The 20426-nt window shown below is 40.3% G+C and overlaps 2 protein-coding genes across 3 annotated transcripts in view; one reads left to right on the forward strand and one right to left on the reverse strand.

Annotated features, from left to right (window-relative positions):
- The window catches only part of ppm1a.L (protein phosphatase, Mg2+/Mn2+ dependent 1A L homeolog), a 32166-nt gene extending 13604 nt beyond the window's left edge, over positions 1-18562 (reverse strand). The window contains exons 1-3 of the mRNA XM_018230666.2: positions 18370-18562; positions 6532-7384; positions 3259-3376 (exon numbers count right to left, since the gene is read on the reverse strand). Coding sequence (XP_018086155.2) covers positions 3259-3376; positions 6532-7365 — 952 coding nt within the window. The 5' untranslated portion in view covers positions 7366-7384; positions 18370-18562. The remainder of the gene's footprint in view (positions 1-3258; positions 3377-6531; positions 7385-18369) is intronic.
- A 123-nt stretch (positions 18563-18685) lies between these two features.
- dhrs7.L (dehydrogenase/reductase (SDR family) member 7 L homeolog) overlaps positions 18686-20426 on the forward strand; it is a 32971-nt gene continuing 31230 nt past the window's right edge. Inside the window, exon 1 of one of the 2 annotated variants that reach the window (XM_018228898.2) lies at positions 18686-18813. The gene's annotated coding sequence lies outside the window, so the exon portion shown is untranslated. Of the gene's footprint in view, positions 18870-20426 lie in introns of both variants that reach the window. The other variant, XM_018228897.2, reaches the window with a different exon arrangement.

A 20426-nucleotide genomic window follows, 5' to 3' on the forward strand; every position in this document is an offset into this window, starting at 1 on the left:
AGCACTTGCATCCTGGGATTGCACCTTAACTTCTACGTCTCAATAACATGAAAGTTAAGGGGCGGGAGAGGGGACCTAAATTTAGGCAGCACATATCAATGAGGGAATCTGAGGGTGCAAAGTGCATAGTGAAAACTTGCAACACCAACAAAAAAAAAACCCAACTTATTTTTAACACTAAGGCTGGCCACACATGTTGACTATGTATATGGCTGGCATAAGTAGTCATGGGTCAATCAATTTAATTATTAGCAGTAAGGCAGTCCTATGTAACTCAAGCTTAAATGCACCAATGTGCATCATTGACCAACTTGATTTTACCTTTTAAACCGATAAACTTTGGTATGATATTCCAACCAACACTTGAAAGTTGGCCTACTCACAGATGGAAAATCAAGCTTTTCAGATAGATAAGGCTGAACCGTATGCAGGGTTGGACTGGGCCAGTGGGACACTGGGAAAAAACCCAGTGGGCCCCGGCTCTCGTGGGTCCCACCGACCCAGACCCACTCCCTGCCCGAAAGTCCATCTCCTGGCCCGATCAAAGAAAAAAGGTGGGTCAGAGGGGGTCCCTGAGATAGCAGCCCCAGTGGGCCCCCCAGTCCGACCCTAATTGTATGAACATGCGTGTGAATGTGTGGCTACCTTTACTTTCAAATGAGAGAGAGAATCTGCCCTATGAACAATGTTGTATAATGTTAACACATATGATTCTGATGATTGCTAATATTTGTTGTTGATGTGGGGTTATTATACAAAGCAGGCATTTTACATCAATGATTACATTCCTATAACAGCCACCAAAAAGGGAATATACCGTATATACTCGTGTATAAGCCGACCCGTGTATAAGCCGAGGTACCTAATTTACCTAAGAAAACTGGAAAAATGTATTGACTCGTGTATAAGCCTAGGGGCCCCATGTCAGATTTCAAAATGTGAATGTGTAAATGTGTAATCATGTTTTATGGCATAGAAATCTATCTAAAACGATTTAAAAGAGTCAGAACTATTAGCTGGACAATTGCCACTTGTTTTCCCTGTGACCTCCCACCTGTCATGGCTGCTCAGAAGATCAATGAGGTGCTGCACCTAGGAAAGCAGAAAAAAGGTACCGTACGCTCCTTCTGCGGCCCCAACACACCTCCCTCTCCCATAGCGCAGGACTGTCTGTGCCTCTCCCATAGCGCAGGACTGTCTGTGCCTCTCCCATAGCGCAGGACTGTCTGTGCAGGTCCACGTGGGTAGCGGCGCCGGCCGCTACCCACGTGGCGGCCATGGGCGCCGCCATTTTGAGAGCGAACGCCGGCAGGGAAGGACGCGCCGCCCGGAGCTCCTGGACCTGCTCCGGGCGGCGATCACACAGACAGTCCTGCGCTATGGGAGAGGGAGGTGTGTTGGGGCCGCGGAAGGAGCGTATCTGCGGCCGGTGAGGGATTGGCTACTGTTGCTACGGTATGACCCGCGTATAAGCCGAGGTCGAGTTTTTCAGCACATTTTGGGTGCTGAAAAACTCGGCTTATACGCGAGTATATACGGTACTCGAAAATAAGTGCAGTAAAAAAATAATGACTCTTGCTACCTTAAAATATGTATATAGAACATAACTGGAGGCATTAAAGGCGTTGTTCACCTTTGCATTAACTTTTGGTATGTAGAGAGTGAGTTCCAAGACAATTTTCAAATGTTTGCAATTTCAGCAATCTGGTTGATTCAAATCATCCTAGCAACCGTGCATTGATTTGAATAAGAGACTGGAATATGAATAGAAGAGGCCTTGATAGAAAGGTGAGTAATAAAAAGTAGCAACAATAATAAATGTGTAGCCTTGCAGAGCATTTGTTTTTAGATGGGGTCAGTGACCCCCCATTTGAAATCTGGAAAGAGTAAGAAGGCAATTAATTCAAAAACTATAAAAAAAAACACTAATGAAAACCAATTGAAAAGTTTCTTAGAACTGGCCATTCTATAACATACTAAAAGTGAACTTAAAGGTGACCACCCCTTTAAAGGGGTTGTTAACCTTTAAATTAACTGTTAGTATGATGTAGAGGGTGAGACTCTGTTTCAATTTGCAATTTTTTTTAATTTTTCATTATTTGCAGTTTTTGAGTCATTTAGCTTTTTATTCAGCAGCTCTCCAGTTTGCAGTTTCATCCATCTGGTTGCTAGGATCCAAATTACCCTAGCAACCATGCATTAATTGGAATATGAGACTGGAATACAAATAGAGGCCTGAATAGAAAGTAGCAATAACAATAAAAGTATGCCTTACAGAGCATGTTTTTAGAAGGGGTCAGAGACCCCCACTGGAAAGAGTCAGAAGAAGGCAAATAATTTAAAAACTATAAAAAATAAATAATGAAAGTTACTAAGAATCAGCCATTCTATAACATACTAAAAGTTAACGGCAAACCACCCCTTTAAAGGTCCATATGTTGCCAACTTAGGTTAATTTTATTGCCCCCTCTGCAAGCTTGTCGTATGTATAACTGTATGCAATCTAGCCCACAAACCTATGCAACATGCTCGGCCATTGACATAGTTGGACAGCACTAGTTTAAAACACAATTGTCCATTACATCTAAGTGGCAGGTGCACTACACTTTCACAACCTGTGGCCTTTACGAATACCAAGTGTATAGTTGCATGTGCACATAAACACACACACAGTTATGCACACATGCGGCTGTGCAAAAGTATCTTAAACAGAATAATATAAAGTTTTATACAATTATTTGTCCAACAACCACTGTGATAAAATGGAAATGGCAAAGACTACCGATTTTTCTTTTTTACATACTTAAAAGAAGTGTGTGGACATCCAAAAGCACATACTAATTTATGAAATGTAATATTTATCAATTTTAATCTAATTTGATAGTAGTAAAGAAATAAAATGTACACTGCCAAAAAAATAAAAAATGGTGCACTGTGAAGCATTAACAAGTGCTAGATTTTACATTTATGACCTTCTTCAAACCAAATTTAAAATAAGGCTGATTAGTATTGCAATTTAAACTATCTTCACTGCATTGTTCATACTTTGTATTAATACCTACGAGTGTAACACAAACTCAACGGAAATTTTACGCTTGGTGAAGGAGATTCTTTTATGAAAATGGTGCACACTTGACAGTAGTGTTTGTAGAAAAGATGCTCACATCACCTGTGGACTGCACACTTAAATGGCACTTAAAGGCATACTGAAGAGCAATCAATTCATTTTAGGTTACTTATTTTGGTTAAATGATCCACCTTCTACTCTGCCTTCCAGGTACTTGTCCAGTTCCGCCTCCCTTTTTACTGCCTCAGGCAATACTTTTGGAGCACTTGGAAAACAGATCAGTACGACACTCATGTTGTCTCTGCTTCCCTGGAGAAATAGAAAGGATACAATAAGATTAATAAAGATCCATATAATAATCTATATTCCCACCTAATGGGGTTTACTGAATTAAATATTAAAAGCTGAATATAAAAGTATTTTTCATATGCTTTATTTTTCTATAAATAATCATGTATATTATATAAATGATATCCTTATAAACTGTACTTAGTGATGTCACCTCAAAGTTCAATGTCATGTAATAGCGCTCTGTCTTTATAGGGTAGCAAAATGCCTTAGTTACTAGTAGTCTTATACAATATTCTATATATAATTTTCAAGGGATATGTAATATGTAAAATATACCATACTTCTCAGTGCCAATTTGTTACATGGCTCACTGAAACCAGTGTACTGTACAAAATAAAATAACACATGACCTGTATTTAAGGAATTGTTCAGTATAAAAATAAAAACTGGGTAAATAGATAGGCTGTGCAAAATAAACAATGTTTTTAATATAGTTAGTTAAGCAAAAATGTAATATATATGAACTGGAGTGACTGGATATGTAACATAATAGCCAGAACACTACTTCCTGCTTTTCAGCTCTCATGGTTTCCGCTAATTGGTTACCAGGCAGTAACCAATCAGTGACTTGAGAGGGGGGGCACATCCGTTTGTTTTTGAATCTGAGTTGCATGTTGAAGATCAATTTGGCCCCCCTTTAAGGGCTAGTCCACACGGGGAGATAGCGACGCGTTTGCGGCGACAAAGCGCCGCGACAGTCGCCGCGACCGGCGCAGGCGACAGTTTTGTATGGGCGCCTATGTAAAAACGCCTGTGCTAACCACACGAGGCGATGCGCTTTTCAACAGTCGCCTGAAAATGCCTCGCCAGGCTTTTTCAGGCGACTGTTGAAAAGCGCATCGCCTCGTGTGGTTAGCACAGGCGTTTTTACATAGGCGCCCATACAAAACTGTCGCCTGTGCCGGTCGCGGCGACTGTCGCGGCGCTTTGTCGCCGCAAACGCGTCGCTATCTCCCCGTGTGGACTAGCCCTAAAGGGATTGGTCCACCTTTAAGCTAACTTTTATTATCTTATAGTATGGCCAGTTGTAATAAACTTTCCAATTGGTCTTCATTATTTTTTTTTTATATAGTTTTTTAAAGATTTGCCGCTTTCTTCTGACTCTTTCCAGCTTACAATCACGGGTCATTGAACCCCACCGAAAAAACAAATTCTGTGTAAGGCAACAGATTTATTGTTATTGCTACTTTTTATTACTCACCTTTCTATTCAGGTTCTCTCTTATTCATTCTCCAGTCTCCCATTCAATCAGTGCATGAGTGCTAGGGTAACTTTGACCCTAGCAACCAGATTACTGAAATTGAAACTGGAGAGCTGCTGAATAAAAAGCCAAATAACTCAAAAACCACAAATAATAAAAAATTAAAACTATTGCAAATTGACTCAGAATATGACTCTCTACATCATACTGAAAGTTAACTCAAAGGTGAACTATCCCTTTAAGTGGCTGACTAGCTGAAAGCAGGAATTAGTGTTCCGTTATGCTAGACATCCAGTCACTCCAGCATACATTTCATTTCTGGCTAACTAACTATATTAGATTTCTTTTTTAATTATTTTGCACAGCCTATTCACCCAGTTTTTATTTTTATACTGAACTGTTCCTTTAAAGCACACAACAATCAATCAGCCTCTTGCCTTATGTTGTCATAGAACATCTTTGTGACACATAATATCCTTTTATTTTACAAAAACTAATGTTCAGGCTCCTATGAACTGATCAACTGGAATTTGGCCACATATGATTGCCATTCATGGGAGATGTTCAGCACAATGTTATTGAATTTGTAGGAATAGTGTTTTAGGAGGGATGGCCACTGCCAACTTTTACCTACAGCCAATGCAGCCCCTGAACCTTAGTTGGCACAAACTTGTTTCATGTTTTGTAATATGAATGCGTTAATTCTGAAGAGGCACAGGCGATACCTGGGAAACAATCAATTATTTCTCATATTTGTGCCACTTGCTTGGTTAGTAAAGCAGGACTGATACAGGGAGAATATCTGTTGAACAGCTCATTAGAGTCCACTTTACCTCTTGTATGGTTTATTGGTTGTTTTTGTATGCTATGCGATTAGTTGAATAGATATACTTATTTAATGTACCGTGCTGCAGAATTTATTGGAGATTTATGAATATATGTTAATAATAAACACCACTTCAATATGGAATAGCAAGGAAAACACTTTGGAGCACTGGTTATCAACTAACTTGCAGTAGTTTCTTTTGCTGTCCCCTGTAAAATAAACATATAAAATTGGATAGTTTTTTTTTTCACTATCTGTCCTCTATCTAAGGAACAGGACAACAGTAGATGCTGTGGAACAGCAAGTACTACAACTTCTTCCATGATCTACTTACACCGATATTGGTGATAATAATAGTGTCATTTAAATTAGGCTACAAAAAAATATATGCACCCAGAAATTCCAGAAAAGCAAACTACCGCACCTTAAGGGTAAGGGCACACCTGGAGATTCGGGGAGATTTAGTCACACGGCGACTAATCTCCCTGAACTGCTTCCCTGTTTCTTCCATCTGCTTCAATGAAAAATTGCCTGCGCCAATGCACGGCGCTTCGGTTTCCGAAGTTGCCGAAGTTTACTTGTGAGGAAACTTCGGGCGACTTCGGAAATCAAAGCACCGCGGGTGCATTGGCGCAGGTATTCTTTCATTGAAGCAGGCGAGTTCGGGGAGATTAGTCGCCCTCAAAGAAGAGGCGATTAGTCGCCGGGCGAGTAAATCTCCCCGAATCTACAGGTGTGCCCTTACCCTAAAGGACATGAGTGCCTGTGGAACAAGGCAACATTAAATGCGGTTTACCTACAACTACCTGGAACTTCTGCTAAGTTCTGCTTTGTGGTTTTTTTTAAAAGATGCCCAAAAAACTTGTACTCAGAGTCTACAATATATTAAAAGAACAATGATTAAAGCTATGAAACAGTGTTTTTTTCTGGCAGGTCAAGGACAAAACAATAAAATTAACACCCTTGGCCTTAGAAGAAAAAAACAACAACAATCCTATTGACCTTCCAAACAGCTTTGCCATCATGGATCACTAAGAACTTAATCCTGTCAGGATGGATGTAGTCAAATATATAAAAATAAAGTACCTTGTACAGGCAGGTGTCCACTATTTCATTGCACACCCTTTCAAGGTCATCAGTAACTTCAAGTCTTGACCACACAAAATCACATAGCTCTTCGTTCCCCATGACATCCCAAATGCCATCACATGCCAAAATGATAAACTGGTCATCTTCTTCTGAACGCTCAATTTCATAAACTTCAGGCTCAGGTGAAACAAGCTGCTCTGTAGGGCCTTTTCCATGGACACATTTGTAATCAAAGTCACCCAGAGCCCTTGAAACCGCAAGTGACCCATTTACACGCTGAATCATCACAGAGCCCCCAGCATTTTGTATACGCTCCTTTTCAAGAGGATTGCTTGGTTTATGATCCTGTGTAAAGAAATGCACTTTCTTGTTCCTGCAAAGTAAACCTCTTGAGTCTCCACAGTTGATGAAGTAAATGTGAGTTGGGGAAAGCATAACCCCAACAGCGGTTGATCCACTTCTGTCAGCACCATGTTTCTTCTCGGAGATTACCCTCATGTGCTCATCAATCTGGAGAAATCCCGTTCTGATTCCATTTTTTACACTCCACACAGACAGATGTCCATCTGTCCCCTTGAAATCCTGGTTGCTTGTGATGTGATCCAGCAAATGCTCACAGCAGTACTTGGCAACCTGGGATCCAGCATGACCATCATAAACAGCAAAAAATGACCATGCATCAAGTCCATTAGGCAGCCCAATAACAGCAGTATGAGCATCTTCCATCTCAACGCGCCAACCTTGCATACTACTAAGCCCATATCTCAGTTCATTACCCTGACCATGAGCATTATGCTTCTCCATCTTTGGCTTGTCTAAAAATGCTCCCATATTTATAAATTCTTTATACCTGGAAAATAGGGAAACACATATTTGCAGTTTTATACAGCAATAAAGTACATACGTATTATGACAAACTTAAGAGAAAAATAACTGTAGAATATGCTGTTGATGTGAACATTTTTATATCATACCATACTCCTCCAAAACATCAGCATTTCCCATTTTTGCCTAAAACTGACAAAAAGCAGCATATTGGTATGTGACATCTGTATCTGTATGGATTGTATTCTTGGAAGCAGAGAACACACCCAGAGCATCACGGCCGTATCTAATAAATAAAGTGAGTTATCAGAGTTAATTAGGGTAGAATTTGGTGTGCCCACCCTAGATATTCCAAGAATCATGACTATGATGGTATGGGCTAAAAGGAGCCCCGACCAATGTTAGTATAGAGAGCCTTCCTTCCCTTTTGAATAGGAACCTGCAGACTCTCCTTGCAGATTCAGTGAATATTACTTTATCTGCTTTACAGAAACAGGTAAAAAATGGCTTATAAAAGGCAGCCCTTCAAAACTATGGTAAGGTTAGCGGTCCAAAGTCAAGTAGTAGCATGATGCAGTAAAAATCCTAGTGTATATGCTCTAAAAAAGATGCTGAAATAACCGAGCCAGGTAGGACGCATTCTATATGTATTAGGCAATGGGACAAAATATATTTTAAATGTGGATTCCATGTTTACTGTAAAACCATTTTACAAGATATATTGCTGTACTTTGTAAGCGATCTAAAGTCCATGCGAAGACCAGAAAACACTAGAAGAAAATTATTTTTTTGTAGGAAAAGCTACTAATACATGTATCCTGTAAAAGTAAACAAACTCCAAACACAAACTTAGCCTTTCTTGAACTCTAAATAAACACAGAACAATCTAATTGTACCCAGATCCCAAGAAGATTTCCCAGTAAAAATAACTCTGAAGCGGGTCACCGTAAAGAAACGGGAAAATGGATTTAATATTTTAAGTAGCACAATGTTTCCTTATAGCTGAATCTCATCATATACATAGATAAAATAAAGCCTCTAATGGGTAATTAAGCTTCAGCTGTGATACACATTTAGAGTACAGCAGGGAAAAAGAGGGGGCCTCAGAAAAATATAGATCCATTCAACACTACTTCAACAATAGAATCAGACTCAAAACGCAATGGGCATAATCTCTGCCAGGGGAGAAATTAACAGAATCTGCCAATTTTTAAGAGAGAAAACTGTCCCAAAAACAATAAAATGCTCATCAGCAACAGTGACAAGTTTCCCTTAAAGGGACACTATACCTCTGAACATTGCACATATTTATAAAAATATATTGCATAAAATGGTCCTTATGTAAATCACTTTCATATAAGTCAAGCCCCTTTATGGAATATCACTTGCAACAGTATACGCCTTTGGACCACCTAGTTCTGAAAAACTGCCATTTTATGCACAAAAAGTTCGCCCTCACCTTGTATAAAGGGGTACATACATGGGCAGATTTTGATGTGTGATACGATAGATTTTAGGATGATCCAATAGAATTGTTTACTTATTGTTACATTGGTGGGGTGCAAACTATGGTAAAATTTGTTCCAACATCATCCCAACAGTCAATCGGACAGGTTTACATATTTCACTGTGAAATTATGACATCTGTCAGTTGATGGGATGGTCAGATAATTGACATTAAACAAAGGTTCACTGCGCACAGCAGGGTTGGGTTAAATACACACGTAAACAAAGGGAACAAGATAGCCATATGTTAAAGGGGTTGAGCACCTTTGAGTTAATGTTTAGTATGATGAAGAGATTTATACACCATTCTGGTGCATAAAGAAGTTTTTGGCATAAGTTTGCCTTAATAATAATAATAATAATAATGTCCACAAAATGGTGCCTGCCTGTTACATGTGATTTTGAATTCCAAGACTAAAAGAAACAAGATTTAAACAATTTATAAAGTGTAAGTAAAGTTTATTTTGCTTGACTAACATAAAATAGGATTTGGAATTATTTTGTTGGGTGACAGGTCCCCTTTAATATATTTTAGATTTTGCAGCCAACATGACAAAGATACCACAAGTGTCTTTACATATAGTTAAAGGACCAGTAACATCAAAAAAATTAAAAAAAAAAAATTTGTTAGTATACAACGAAAAAAAAACACCAAGACAAATTAAACGTTAAAATAGCAAAGCCTTTATTAAGAAATAACTTGCAGAAACTCCTCTTCAGAAAAGGCGCCAGGGCAAACATCCATTCTGCGGCGCTTGATTTCTCCTCCCTGGCTATTCTACCGACAGCTGTCCTCTGCCCCCATCTCCTTCTCTTCTTCATCCTCCTCCCAGGTGGGGAGCCTGACGACATCGCCTTCCTACTGCTGCTGTTGGACACCTGGGAGGAGGATGAAGAAGAGAAGGAGATGGGGGCAGAGGACAGCTGTCAGTAGAATAGCCAGGGAGGAGAAATCAAGCGCCGCAGAATGGATGGTCGCCCTGACGCCTTTTCTGAAGATCTACACAGAAAAATCCTAAAAAGGAAAGAATGACCAATGTCCAATTGAGTCCACTATTCCCAGCCGGCTTTTTTACTTGTATCCCTCCAAGTCCGAAAAAATTATTACTGAAAAATAAAAGCCAGCGCCAAAAGGCACGGGAGACAAACACAGAGAGAAAGATATAGGGTAATATTGTTTTACAAAGTTGCCACCTCTTGTGCACAGCAAAATCCAATATCTTTTACCATCTAGGTGTTTCTCTCATGTAATATTCTCCACCACCAGAATAAAATTTAAACACTTTCCTTAAAAAAATTTTTTGTGTATAGGTGGGTACTCACAAACACATATTTTTCAACTTGCATATAGTAGTTCGACGAAAAGAACCTTCGAATCGATAAAGCGGATGCTTAACAGCTCACATGCAATAGATCTTGAGGAATATCCGGGTATATACTGTGAATTAACATGCAGCAGCGATAGTGTAAAATCTTTTTTAATTTAGAATAAAACAATTAAAATGCACTCACATGGCAAACAATGTTAAAAAAGCATATCTATGCATCACCGTCTTGAAGGCTTCCCTTGTGCAAAAAAACGTCCACCCACTGAGTCCACCAGGAATCTTTAAGATGGTAAAAGTACAAACGCTGGCGTTTTTTCGCCGGCTTGTTTTCACTGGCGTTTCTTTCTCCTCGTGTACAGGACGGGGCGCACTTCAATGACGTCACCTGCCTAACGCGTTTCGTCGTGCGACTCTGAAGAAGTCAAAGTGTTTAAATTTTATTCTGGTGGTGGAGAATATTACATGAGAGAAACACCTAGATGGTAAAAGATATTGGATTTTGCTGTGCACAAGAGGTGGCAACTTTGTAAAACAATATTACCCTATATCTTTCTCTCTGTGTTTGTCTCCCGTGCCTTTTGGCGCTGGCTTTTATTTTTCAGTAATCGCCTTTTCTGAAGAGGAGCGGAAATGGAGTTTCTGTAAATTATTTCTTAGTAAAGGCTGTGCTATTTTAAAGTTTAATTTGTCTTGGTGTTTTTTTTCGTTGTATACTAACAATTTTTTTTATTTTAAAAATTTGATGTTACTGGCCCTTTAAAGGACAAGGAAATTCCGCTTTTACTCACTAAATCATTGTAAAGTGCACTTCCCCCTCCTCAATTGCTAACTTATTTTTTAGAAATACCGTCTCTGTTCTTTACAATCCCTGTGTGCCTGGTATTGCTTAATTTGATGTTTGTGTCCTCCATTTTGGGCTGGTGCGCGTCACCAACTACTTCCTTGCTGATTTTTTGCACATGCCTCAATATTGAAAGAGCGTAACAGTAGATGCAGTGGACGAGCATCAGAAGCGTGCGCTGCTGTCAATCTTAATAAAGAATCACTACAAGGTTTCTCAAACTACCGTGAAAGAGCTTTTCGCTTATATTATTAAAAGCCGCTGTACAGTTTCTGTGTGTGTGCTTTGTCTCTAACCTCCCTTTGGAAGCTGTGCTGCAATCCTTATAGTGTCCTGGCTATATTATTTATGATTAGGAAGCAGCGGTGGAGGCTGCTTCTTCACCAGGTAAGCCTCGGTCAGGATTCATTACTTTTTGTAACATAACATACCAAAGCATCAGAGAACAGAAGGAATCCATATGAGTACATCCAAAATACAGCACAAGCCTGATAACGCCCATCAACCTTTCTGATTGGCCAGCTTACATTGAGGGTGGGCATAAATGTGAATACTGAAAAGAGATTGGCAGCAGGGGAGAAATCGCGTTCACAACAAATATATGCACATGCGCTGAAGGGAATTTCCTTGTAATGCGCTGCAGTCTTGGTCTTGAGAGGAACTCGGCGCATTATGGGTAGATTGCCTTCTGTACTGCGAGCATTACTAAAATCGTCTGATACAGATCTTATAAACTGAGGCATGCATCACAGAGATTTCTGCACCGATAGGCTGTAACGAGGTAAACTAAAATCAGGGACAAATACCGGATAGGTTATATTAGTCAACGAATGGATGGAGTTTTGACTTTCACTCGCACACTACTTCTTGCTACAGTTATAACCTGCATTATTATTGTGTTAAGTCTGTGAGCACGAGTGAGTGCATAAAAGGTGGGGGCTCAAGGTAGACATAAAAGGGCAATATTTACCGATCAGTATGTGTACAAGATAAGATCTGATCATTTATATCTTGAAAATGACCTGTTGGGTTACGTTTTCAATTAAAACAAAATGCTCCTTTACAACTTACAAGCTACTCAGGAAGGTCTGGGTTTCATTCCCATGTTTAAAGTGCCTTATATTAGGCCATTTCTTAATTAACCCTTGAAAGTGCATTAATTGTTAATTTCAAGCACTAGATCCAAGTTCTATATTTTAAAAGAAAAAAAAAAAGTTTAGACACCGGGGGGCCCCAGGGCACTGGCCCAGTGAAGCACATCTTTCCTCAAGGCCCTTGCATATATTCCATAAAAACTGCTGTATCGCCATGTTTGATCCATTTCAATATGATGCCTCACATTCGCCATTATTGCCCATTCCTCACATCTGGGCAATAAACAGTAGTGTGTCTGCCAAGCTAACTATACTGCGCATGTGCCTACCAGTGGTGGCACAGGGGTTACTTAGGAACTGGATTAATCATGGCACCCTAGAAGAAAATTCTTGGGCCAGTGTGATTTTTATGGCTCACATATAATATGGCTCACATGATATGATTTTTAAGACTTACAATTGTTCTGACCACAAAGTTAAAAATTTGCCATACTGGGTGATGCCCATTATATTTGCATGCTCGGCTATTTTAACCTTCCATTCTTCTTTCAAATATTATAGGGAAAATAACCAGCCTGACATTTTCAGAAAGGCACTTTAAGGGAGCATAAAGCCTTATGAACTTGAATTCGAGATCTTGTACGTAGAAAGTGCTCTGTTTAGGGCTACAAACAACTAGGTTTTGTGAAAAAGAAAAACCAGGGTGGCATTTAAGGACAAAGTATCTGGGGACACATATAAACCAGGTAACTGTATTTTAGTAAAGATTCTTAAGAATGGAGATGCTGCCTGCCTTTTATCCTAGTAGTGTTTAAGTTATAATTCACATAAAAATGAGTACTTTTAGTATGACACAGACCATAATATTTATAGAATGAGCAATTGGTCGTTGTATTATTGAATAACCTTAATGTCAATATTAGTGTGTGAGATGAGTTACGTGACTTTGCAGACTTGTATCTGGCAAACTGTGGCTTAAAACTCCCAGCACTAGCAACTTTAACATGGAGTGTATGTGCCAACCAGCAGTTGAGCTATTTAACTACACAATAAAGCTTTTCTTTTGCTCACTGTACATGGGTAACACATACAGGCTAAACAAACAAGAACCATCCAATAACCATCACAGGGCTCCATAGTGAGGCATTAATTAGAGGCAACATGGGCTACCTCTCTGCAGTGCCACCAATGTGGGTCTATTCAAGGTGCACCCAATGATAAATTATTTCATCTGCACCTCTGTAAACATTTGTCTTTAATAGCACAAATTTATTGCCCATACGAATATACCAGGCTCAAAAAAAAACTACATTGGTACATTGTTTTAACAGGTTAGGGAAAGGGGTGGTGGGGAGCAGAAACGAGGTTCCTCCATGAGTACAGGAGCCCTTCTTTTGTGGTTTAATACAGAATTACAAAAAATTATTTTACTTCCAAACCTGCTTCAGCTGCTGTCAATAAGTTGAGGAATCAACACAAGCACTAAAATTTGGTCAGACAACTGACATATTTTGCAGTGACAGCTAAAGGAGGACTGTAACTCTTAATCTGTTGTACTACAGTACTTCCAGCCTAATCCATTTCCCTTGTAGTTGCCTGTTGAACTAGGGCTGACAGTTATGGATTTAATTAATCTGAGGATTTCGGGATATCAAGATACTGAATCCTAGTAAAAATACACAATATGTACATGCATACCGTGAGTCCTCCATAATGCCCAATCTCTACAACAAAAACTTGCCCTTTAACACTTTATTACAGCAGAATTTCAAAGCCATTACAGCTTATTGAACTAGTTTGAATCCCAGAGAATGTGGGGGTTGGTAAGTATTCACCAGGATCATCACTATGCTGACAGCAACTGGAAATCAGTGCAGGTTTGCAATGACTTCATGTGCAATTAGTTTCTTCATGTTGGCACATATAAAATATATATATTTTTATCTGTAGTAGTTCATGAAAATAAATTGTGGCTTTGTACAGCATTTAGAATTACTGTATTGTGCTTTTTTAACAGCTAGCCAGTATTGATGGGTGAATTTATTCGATGGGTGCGAATTGCGTGGCAAATTTCTGCGTTTCGCTGCGGCCAAATAAATTCGTGAATAGGCACCCATCGACTTTAATGCAAATCAGAATTGTCGCCGGCGTCAAAACACACGTTTCTCTAATTTTTTATTTTTTTGCGAATTTCGCAGAAAATTGGCTAACGGGAGAAATTCGTCCATCATTACTAGCCAGTATAAAGTGTTTTCTTTTATACTAGGATGCATACAAAGCAAATTGATTTAAGCAACATTGATTTAAGAGATCAGTAAAGGTGGCCATACATGGAGAGATCCGCTCGTTTGGCGATGTCCCCAAACGAGCGGATCTCCCTCCGATATGGGCAATATCGGGCTGATCCGATCGTGGGCCCTAGGGCCCAACGATGCCTAACGGGCGGTCGGATCGTGGGACCGCATTAACGAATAGATGCGCCCGCGATCTGACGGGATTTTCTGTCCCATCCGATCGAGATCTGGCCGACTTTCGGACAGATCTCGATCCGTGAAGCCCGTCGGGGGGCCCCATACACGGGCCAATAAGCTGCCGCCGCGGTCTGACGCGGCAGCTTTTATCGGCCCGTGTATGGCCACCTAAACACCAGAAATGATTTGACTAGTTATACCGTTTATTTTTATTCTATTCAAATAAAAATGTATTCCTCAAAGTGCCGTTTTTATGGCAATATCTTAAGTGCTCAACTCTGTCAGGTTCAGCTACTTTTTTTTTTGTTTTTTATTTGTAATCCAAACAAGAACCCCATCCAGCCTGTTGTGTTCAGTGCAGCTTAAAATGATACTTATTCATGAACTGTCCCCATATGCTTAGCAGAATAGAAACTGGTATTTATAAAATAAAACAATGCTTTATAGAAATGGTGACAAATGTTTAATTACACACATTATAACGAGATTTGTACCGGCTCTTTAAGTTGACTTTCAGGGACACCATTACAACTTAAGCAGGATAAATTTTAATATTTTAGTAACACCCCTATATCGAGCACTTTTGTTTCTCAAAAGGGACTCCTAGCCTGCATCATTGTCATCCTATTCCGAAAGAATTTTCTGGCATCGCAGTCACACTCAAAAAGTTATAAACTTAAATCTGATATGTTTAATTCAGACAGCATCTCTCGGTTACATAACTCCACAGTAGAGCTGCAGGGGTCCTATTTGACCTTAAGTAACCAATGGTTTCAAGACTATGGGCTGAGAGAGGGGTAAGCCTTGAAATCAGTTATGGTAAAATTTGGCAAGAAACCCCAATTTGATACAACAGATCCTTATAGAAGCCTAAATCAATGGCCATCTATGGTTAAGATTTCCAGATGTTCTTGCTTGGCCTGATTTAGCCATCTGATTATACAGAGGGCCTGAAAGGCCCATCAGAGGAGGACCTCATTGATACAGTACTGTGGTCCTCAATGTACAGGAAAGTTCCTTTCCAACTGACATATGGCTGGAGGAACCAGGTCAGCAGCTTTTATCAACCTGTGTATGGCCACCTTAAGATATTCGTTGAATATTTATTTGTTAACCAAGGCATTTGTATATGCTAAATGTATTTAAGGGCTTGTTCAACTTCCAAAACGTTCAGTTTTCTTAGAAGTGGACACTGAATGATACATTTCTTATATCTGGCTGCTGAGCAGATTCCCTGAGTTTTAATAAAGGAAGCTTTTATAATTGATACAATAGTTACTAATATTCCACAGGTGTTGCTGAGAAATGTATCAACTAATGCAGCAAATTCTAACAGTTCAGAATCTGCACCTGAATTACTGAGCTGCCAGACTGAAACACGTCAATTTTGAAAAACCGGTAAAAAATAAAAAGCAACTGAAAAAAGTCTTCTGGTGAACAATCTGAAAACAACTGAACTGAAAAAAAGCATTTGGAAGGTGAACAACCCCTTTAGACAAATGTTTGAAAATAGCCAAAAAACACTAACTTTAGATCCAACTACAGGGCTACTTAAAGCAGCAGATCTACACTCATTCCAGTTCTTACATTTACAATTAGACAGAACAGATGCAAATAACATAAAAAAGCCATGTTGTGTTACTGAAATATCACATCTCAAAATACAGCCAGCTAAAGATTACAAACTACAGACAAGGATGTAAAGTAAAAAAGGAAATTTCAACCAGGGTTAAGCTCCTGCTCTTAAAAATGTGATTTATTAAAATTAAAAATGTGTGTCCCTTTAGGCAAAATTCCCATTGTATAAAAATGAAAAAGTTGCTGCATGCTTTAAGATAGTAGGGCTGACATTTTTAAATGTAAGTTTGCTGTAATATTCAACTTGAAGATAAAAGACATATTGTGGCAGTCTGGATCTTAAGGGTAAGGCCACACGAGGAGATTCCTAGGGCCCAAAGATCGGATCATAATGCATCCGATACGGGCAGGCGGATCGCGAGACTGCATACGTGCACAGAAGCGCCCGCGATCCAACTGGATTTTTTTTAACCTGCCAGACTTTCGGGGAAGCCCGTCGGATGCCCGTACACACAGGCCAATAAATTGCCGACTCGTTCTGTCTGCAGTGTTTATCGGACTGTGTATGGGGGCATTTAGTATTGATTTGGCTGGGACTAGCATCTTGCACCAGACTATACAACAAGCGGTTGGTATAGTAGAGTATTGCCTGGATTACCTCAGATTACCAGACATTTATATAAACATTTGTATTAAATCATATTACTAGAAACTCTGCCTAGGACTGCAGTGATACAAATTAGGCCTGAATTATGTACAGTTACACAACATGCTGCTCATATAAAATTGTATTACTAAAAAAAAAAATGTGGTCAAGGTAATATAAACTGACTAGAACATAACACCACCTTTTAATGTGTGTGAATCTACCTACAGAATAAGCATCATATTTCAATATAAACTATTCTAACCTAATTTCTGTGAACTGAAACTAGCAGATAGGCAGGCTACATACAAGACTTAAAAAGGTTGAACTTAATGGACGCGTGTCTTTTTTCAACCTAACTGACTATGTAACCATGTTATTAACAGCTGTAGAACAAGTAATTGAGCACGCTGCCTTTTAAGGAGACTGTCTGTCATGTCACCTGGAAGGGTTGGGCACTGGTGGGCACAGTGCCACCTGAAACAAATCTGTTCAAGTTGATGCCTGCATGAAAAATAGTTACTATACACATGTCCAGGGTCTGATTTCAAAAGGGATACAGAAGCTGGGCAGACATGAAGCATGAGGTATGGGATAAGAAGCAAAAGGGCTGCATTGGGAGCCAATGATTAAGTGTTGTGAGAACATGAAACGCGTAAGGCTGTAATCCACACTTATACTCTAATAAAGACCTTTTTTTTACTACTACTGCCTGGAGGATTGCTCTTGGAGTGCCTACCCTACAAACAATACGGTGTTGCATTGGCACTTGGGCGCATTATTAGTGACAGGTCTAACAGAGGTGGTTATAAAAGGGCAAGGTAATGGCAAAACGTGCCCCTCTGCTCATTCTAGACCGTGTACAAGGAAGATGTGCTGCCAGTGCAACAGCTATTGTTTAGGATTTTCCAAGATCCTTCAGCTGTCAGTTGATTCTGGAATTTACAGTCCAACCGAGGGGCTGCGGATTGTACCCGGTAGATCTGTAAAGAAGCGATTTTGCATAACTGAGGCAGAAAATGCAAAACCGTGACCTGACAAGTAGATAATCCGCTGCTGGGCTGCCCTGTGTATACGGCTCCCCTGTACATGTATATATGGAGGCCTGGGCTGCTAAATGTCCCCTAAGCTTATAGGGAGGTAAACGAGAATGAGGCCACTTTCCCTGGGCCCGTCAGGCCTGCTATCAGCCCAAAGTGCAGCCATGCACCTCTCTGCGCCCAACCACGTCCGCTGGGAAGTAGAAACAAGGTTACATACAATGTCAAACGAACAAACTTCTGTCAAGGCACGAGAACTTTTTTACTCAACCTGATGAAGGCTAAAGAACGCTTCTCACCTATGGCCAGGGCCTATGTTTCTGCTTAGCCGCCCTACAAGATTTCTGCAGTGGAGGCAATGGCAGGGCATGAGTTGAATGAAGCCCAGTGTGTGGCAGTGATTCGGGCCCTACACGGCACTGCGGCCTTCCCGCCTCCGCTCTGGAGAGGATTTTCCTCTCACCTTTTCCCTGTCATTGCGCAGCGACAAATCTGCACGCACTTACCGGCTGGACTGGGTGCGAAGGCTGCCACTGAGGAGAGGCTCTTGCCCCCCCTTCTTCAGAGCATTCAGACGGTGACAGGGAGCGTCTCTCAGCCCCGGGCTGACCGACGACTCATTCCTCTGATCTACCTGCCCCTCCCCCCAAACCGGAGGAACCGAGGAGAAAGGAAAGAGCAGAACGCGACGGATATGACAGAAATGACACAAGACGGGGAAATGTATGAATGAGAGAGAGAGATATGAAGAAACGCAGAGGATGGGGCGGACGAGTTCAGGGAACGAGGGATTGAGCTTCGCGACACCTCCTCCTCTTTTGCTAGGTCTCCTGCTCGCGCCTCTGGCTTGAGTGCGCGCACCCGATAACGTCTCACGTAACGTCATCGGCAAAGCCTGAGGTGCACGTAAAAGGCCCGGATGTAGGAGCAGCTCTTGCTGAGAAGGCGAGGTATGTGACGTCACCGGTGGAACTTGTTAGTCGCAATAGTTAGCGTGCGGGTTTGAGTGAGTACAGCACAGCGCACATATTGTAGCCATTGCATTTTACTACAAATAATAACTAGACTTTTGCTGAATGTATGGGCTAAGATGATTCATGATTCTACTGTTGACAAACACTGGTGTGTGGTGGCCGGTCAGTGTAATGATGACCAGGGATTGCTAACCTTTCCAGGCTGGTTGTAATTGGACCTTCTTGTTGGCTGTGCAGCTCAATATGTTCTCATTAAGGGGACTTGCTGTGTTCTGAAACAATATGCATTTTTTATTTGTAAAAGTTTTATAAATATATATATAGATGTGTGTAAATGTTAATTCATAAGGTCGGCAGTTTGTATTTCCATGAGGTATCAAGGGTCAAGTTTGAAAGCTGAATATAGACGGAAGGGAAGTCATTCAGAAATTGTAGAAAACGAGGACCAATGAAACAGTTGCTTTTTGCACAAAAAGTATTGAACTTTGGGGAAAAAGTAGTGATTTAATTCACTGGCAGGTGCTTGACATTTAACTGAATTAAATACAAATATTTATAGAACAAATTTATGAAAAACTGCCTATAAATAAGATGTAATTTCACTTCTGAGGGGAAATGTGGCATATAATTAAAGGGGAACGCCACAAAAACATAACTTAAGCTTTTTGAAAAGTAACCACAACTTTGCAATATACATAAATTAAAAAAAATATGCAGATTTTTAATGGTTTGGAGCAGTTCCCTAAGCCAAGCGATATTGGCAGGAAAACAGAGGGTAGCTGCCTGCTTGGCCCTGCAAACCTAGATAGATTGCACTGGGACGATACATTTTTTTTTTTTGGCCGATCAATTTTCTGACAGATGTCGGACGAAAAATCGTAAGATGCATGATCGTTCAATTGCCACTAACTTCACGATAAGTTGTCGGATTGCACTGAAATAGATCATTCGCCAATGAAAGATCTTTGCCTCTATGGGGACCTTAAGTGGGGGATCTGTAAGTGGAGTTGCAAACACCAGAGGTTCAAACTAAAGGAGGTTCAAACTAGGTCAGAAGTTTTTTCTAAACCCTAATTTTTTTTCTATTATACCTGTTTTGATCTGTAACTGGGATAATGAGTGCTAGCAAAATTGAAGGTCTGACCCAGTGCACATTCTGCCATAGGTATGCAGATTTGGAACAAGAGATCCGAAAGGCTTAGCTCTGTGGTGGTTGTGAGCAAATTGCCACTTTGGAGGCTCGAGTTAGAGCACTAGAGAAATAAATTGCAACACTGCAGTCGATGGTGGGGAGGAGAGCAGAGTCAGGCCTAAGCAGATTGTGGTTGTAGGGGATTCAATTATTAGGAAAGTGGATCGGGTAATCTGTGTGGATCGCTACAACCGAACAGTTTGCTGTCTATCTGGTGCCAGGGTTCGTCATGTGGTTGATCGGGTAGACAAATTATTGGGTGGGGCTGGGCATGACCCAACAGTCTTATTGCATATCGGTACTAATAACAAAATAAATGGTAGATGGAAGACCTTAAAGGAGAATTCAACCCAGCCTACCTGCCCCCCTGGGCAAATGCCCCTAATTTTTTACTCAT

This window comes from Xenopus laevis, chromosome 8L, assembly GCF_017654675.1.
Source record: "Xenopus laevis strain J_2021 chromosome 8L, Xenopus_laevis_v10.1, whole genome shotgun sequence".
NCBI lineage: Eukaryota > Metazoa > Chordata > Amphibia > Anura > Pipidae > Xenopus > Xenopus laevis.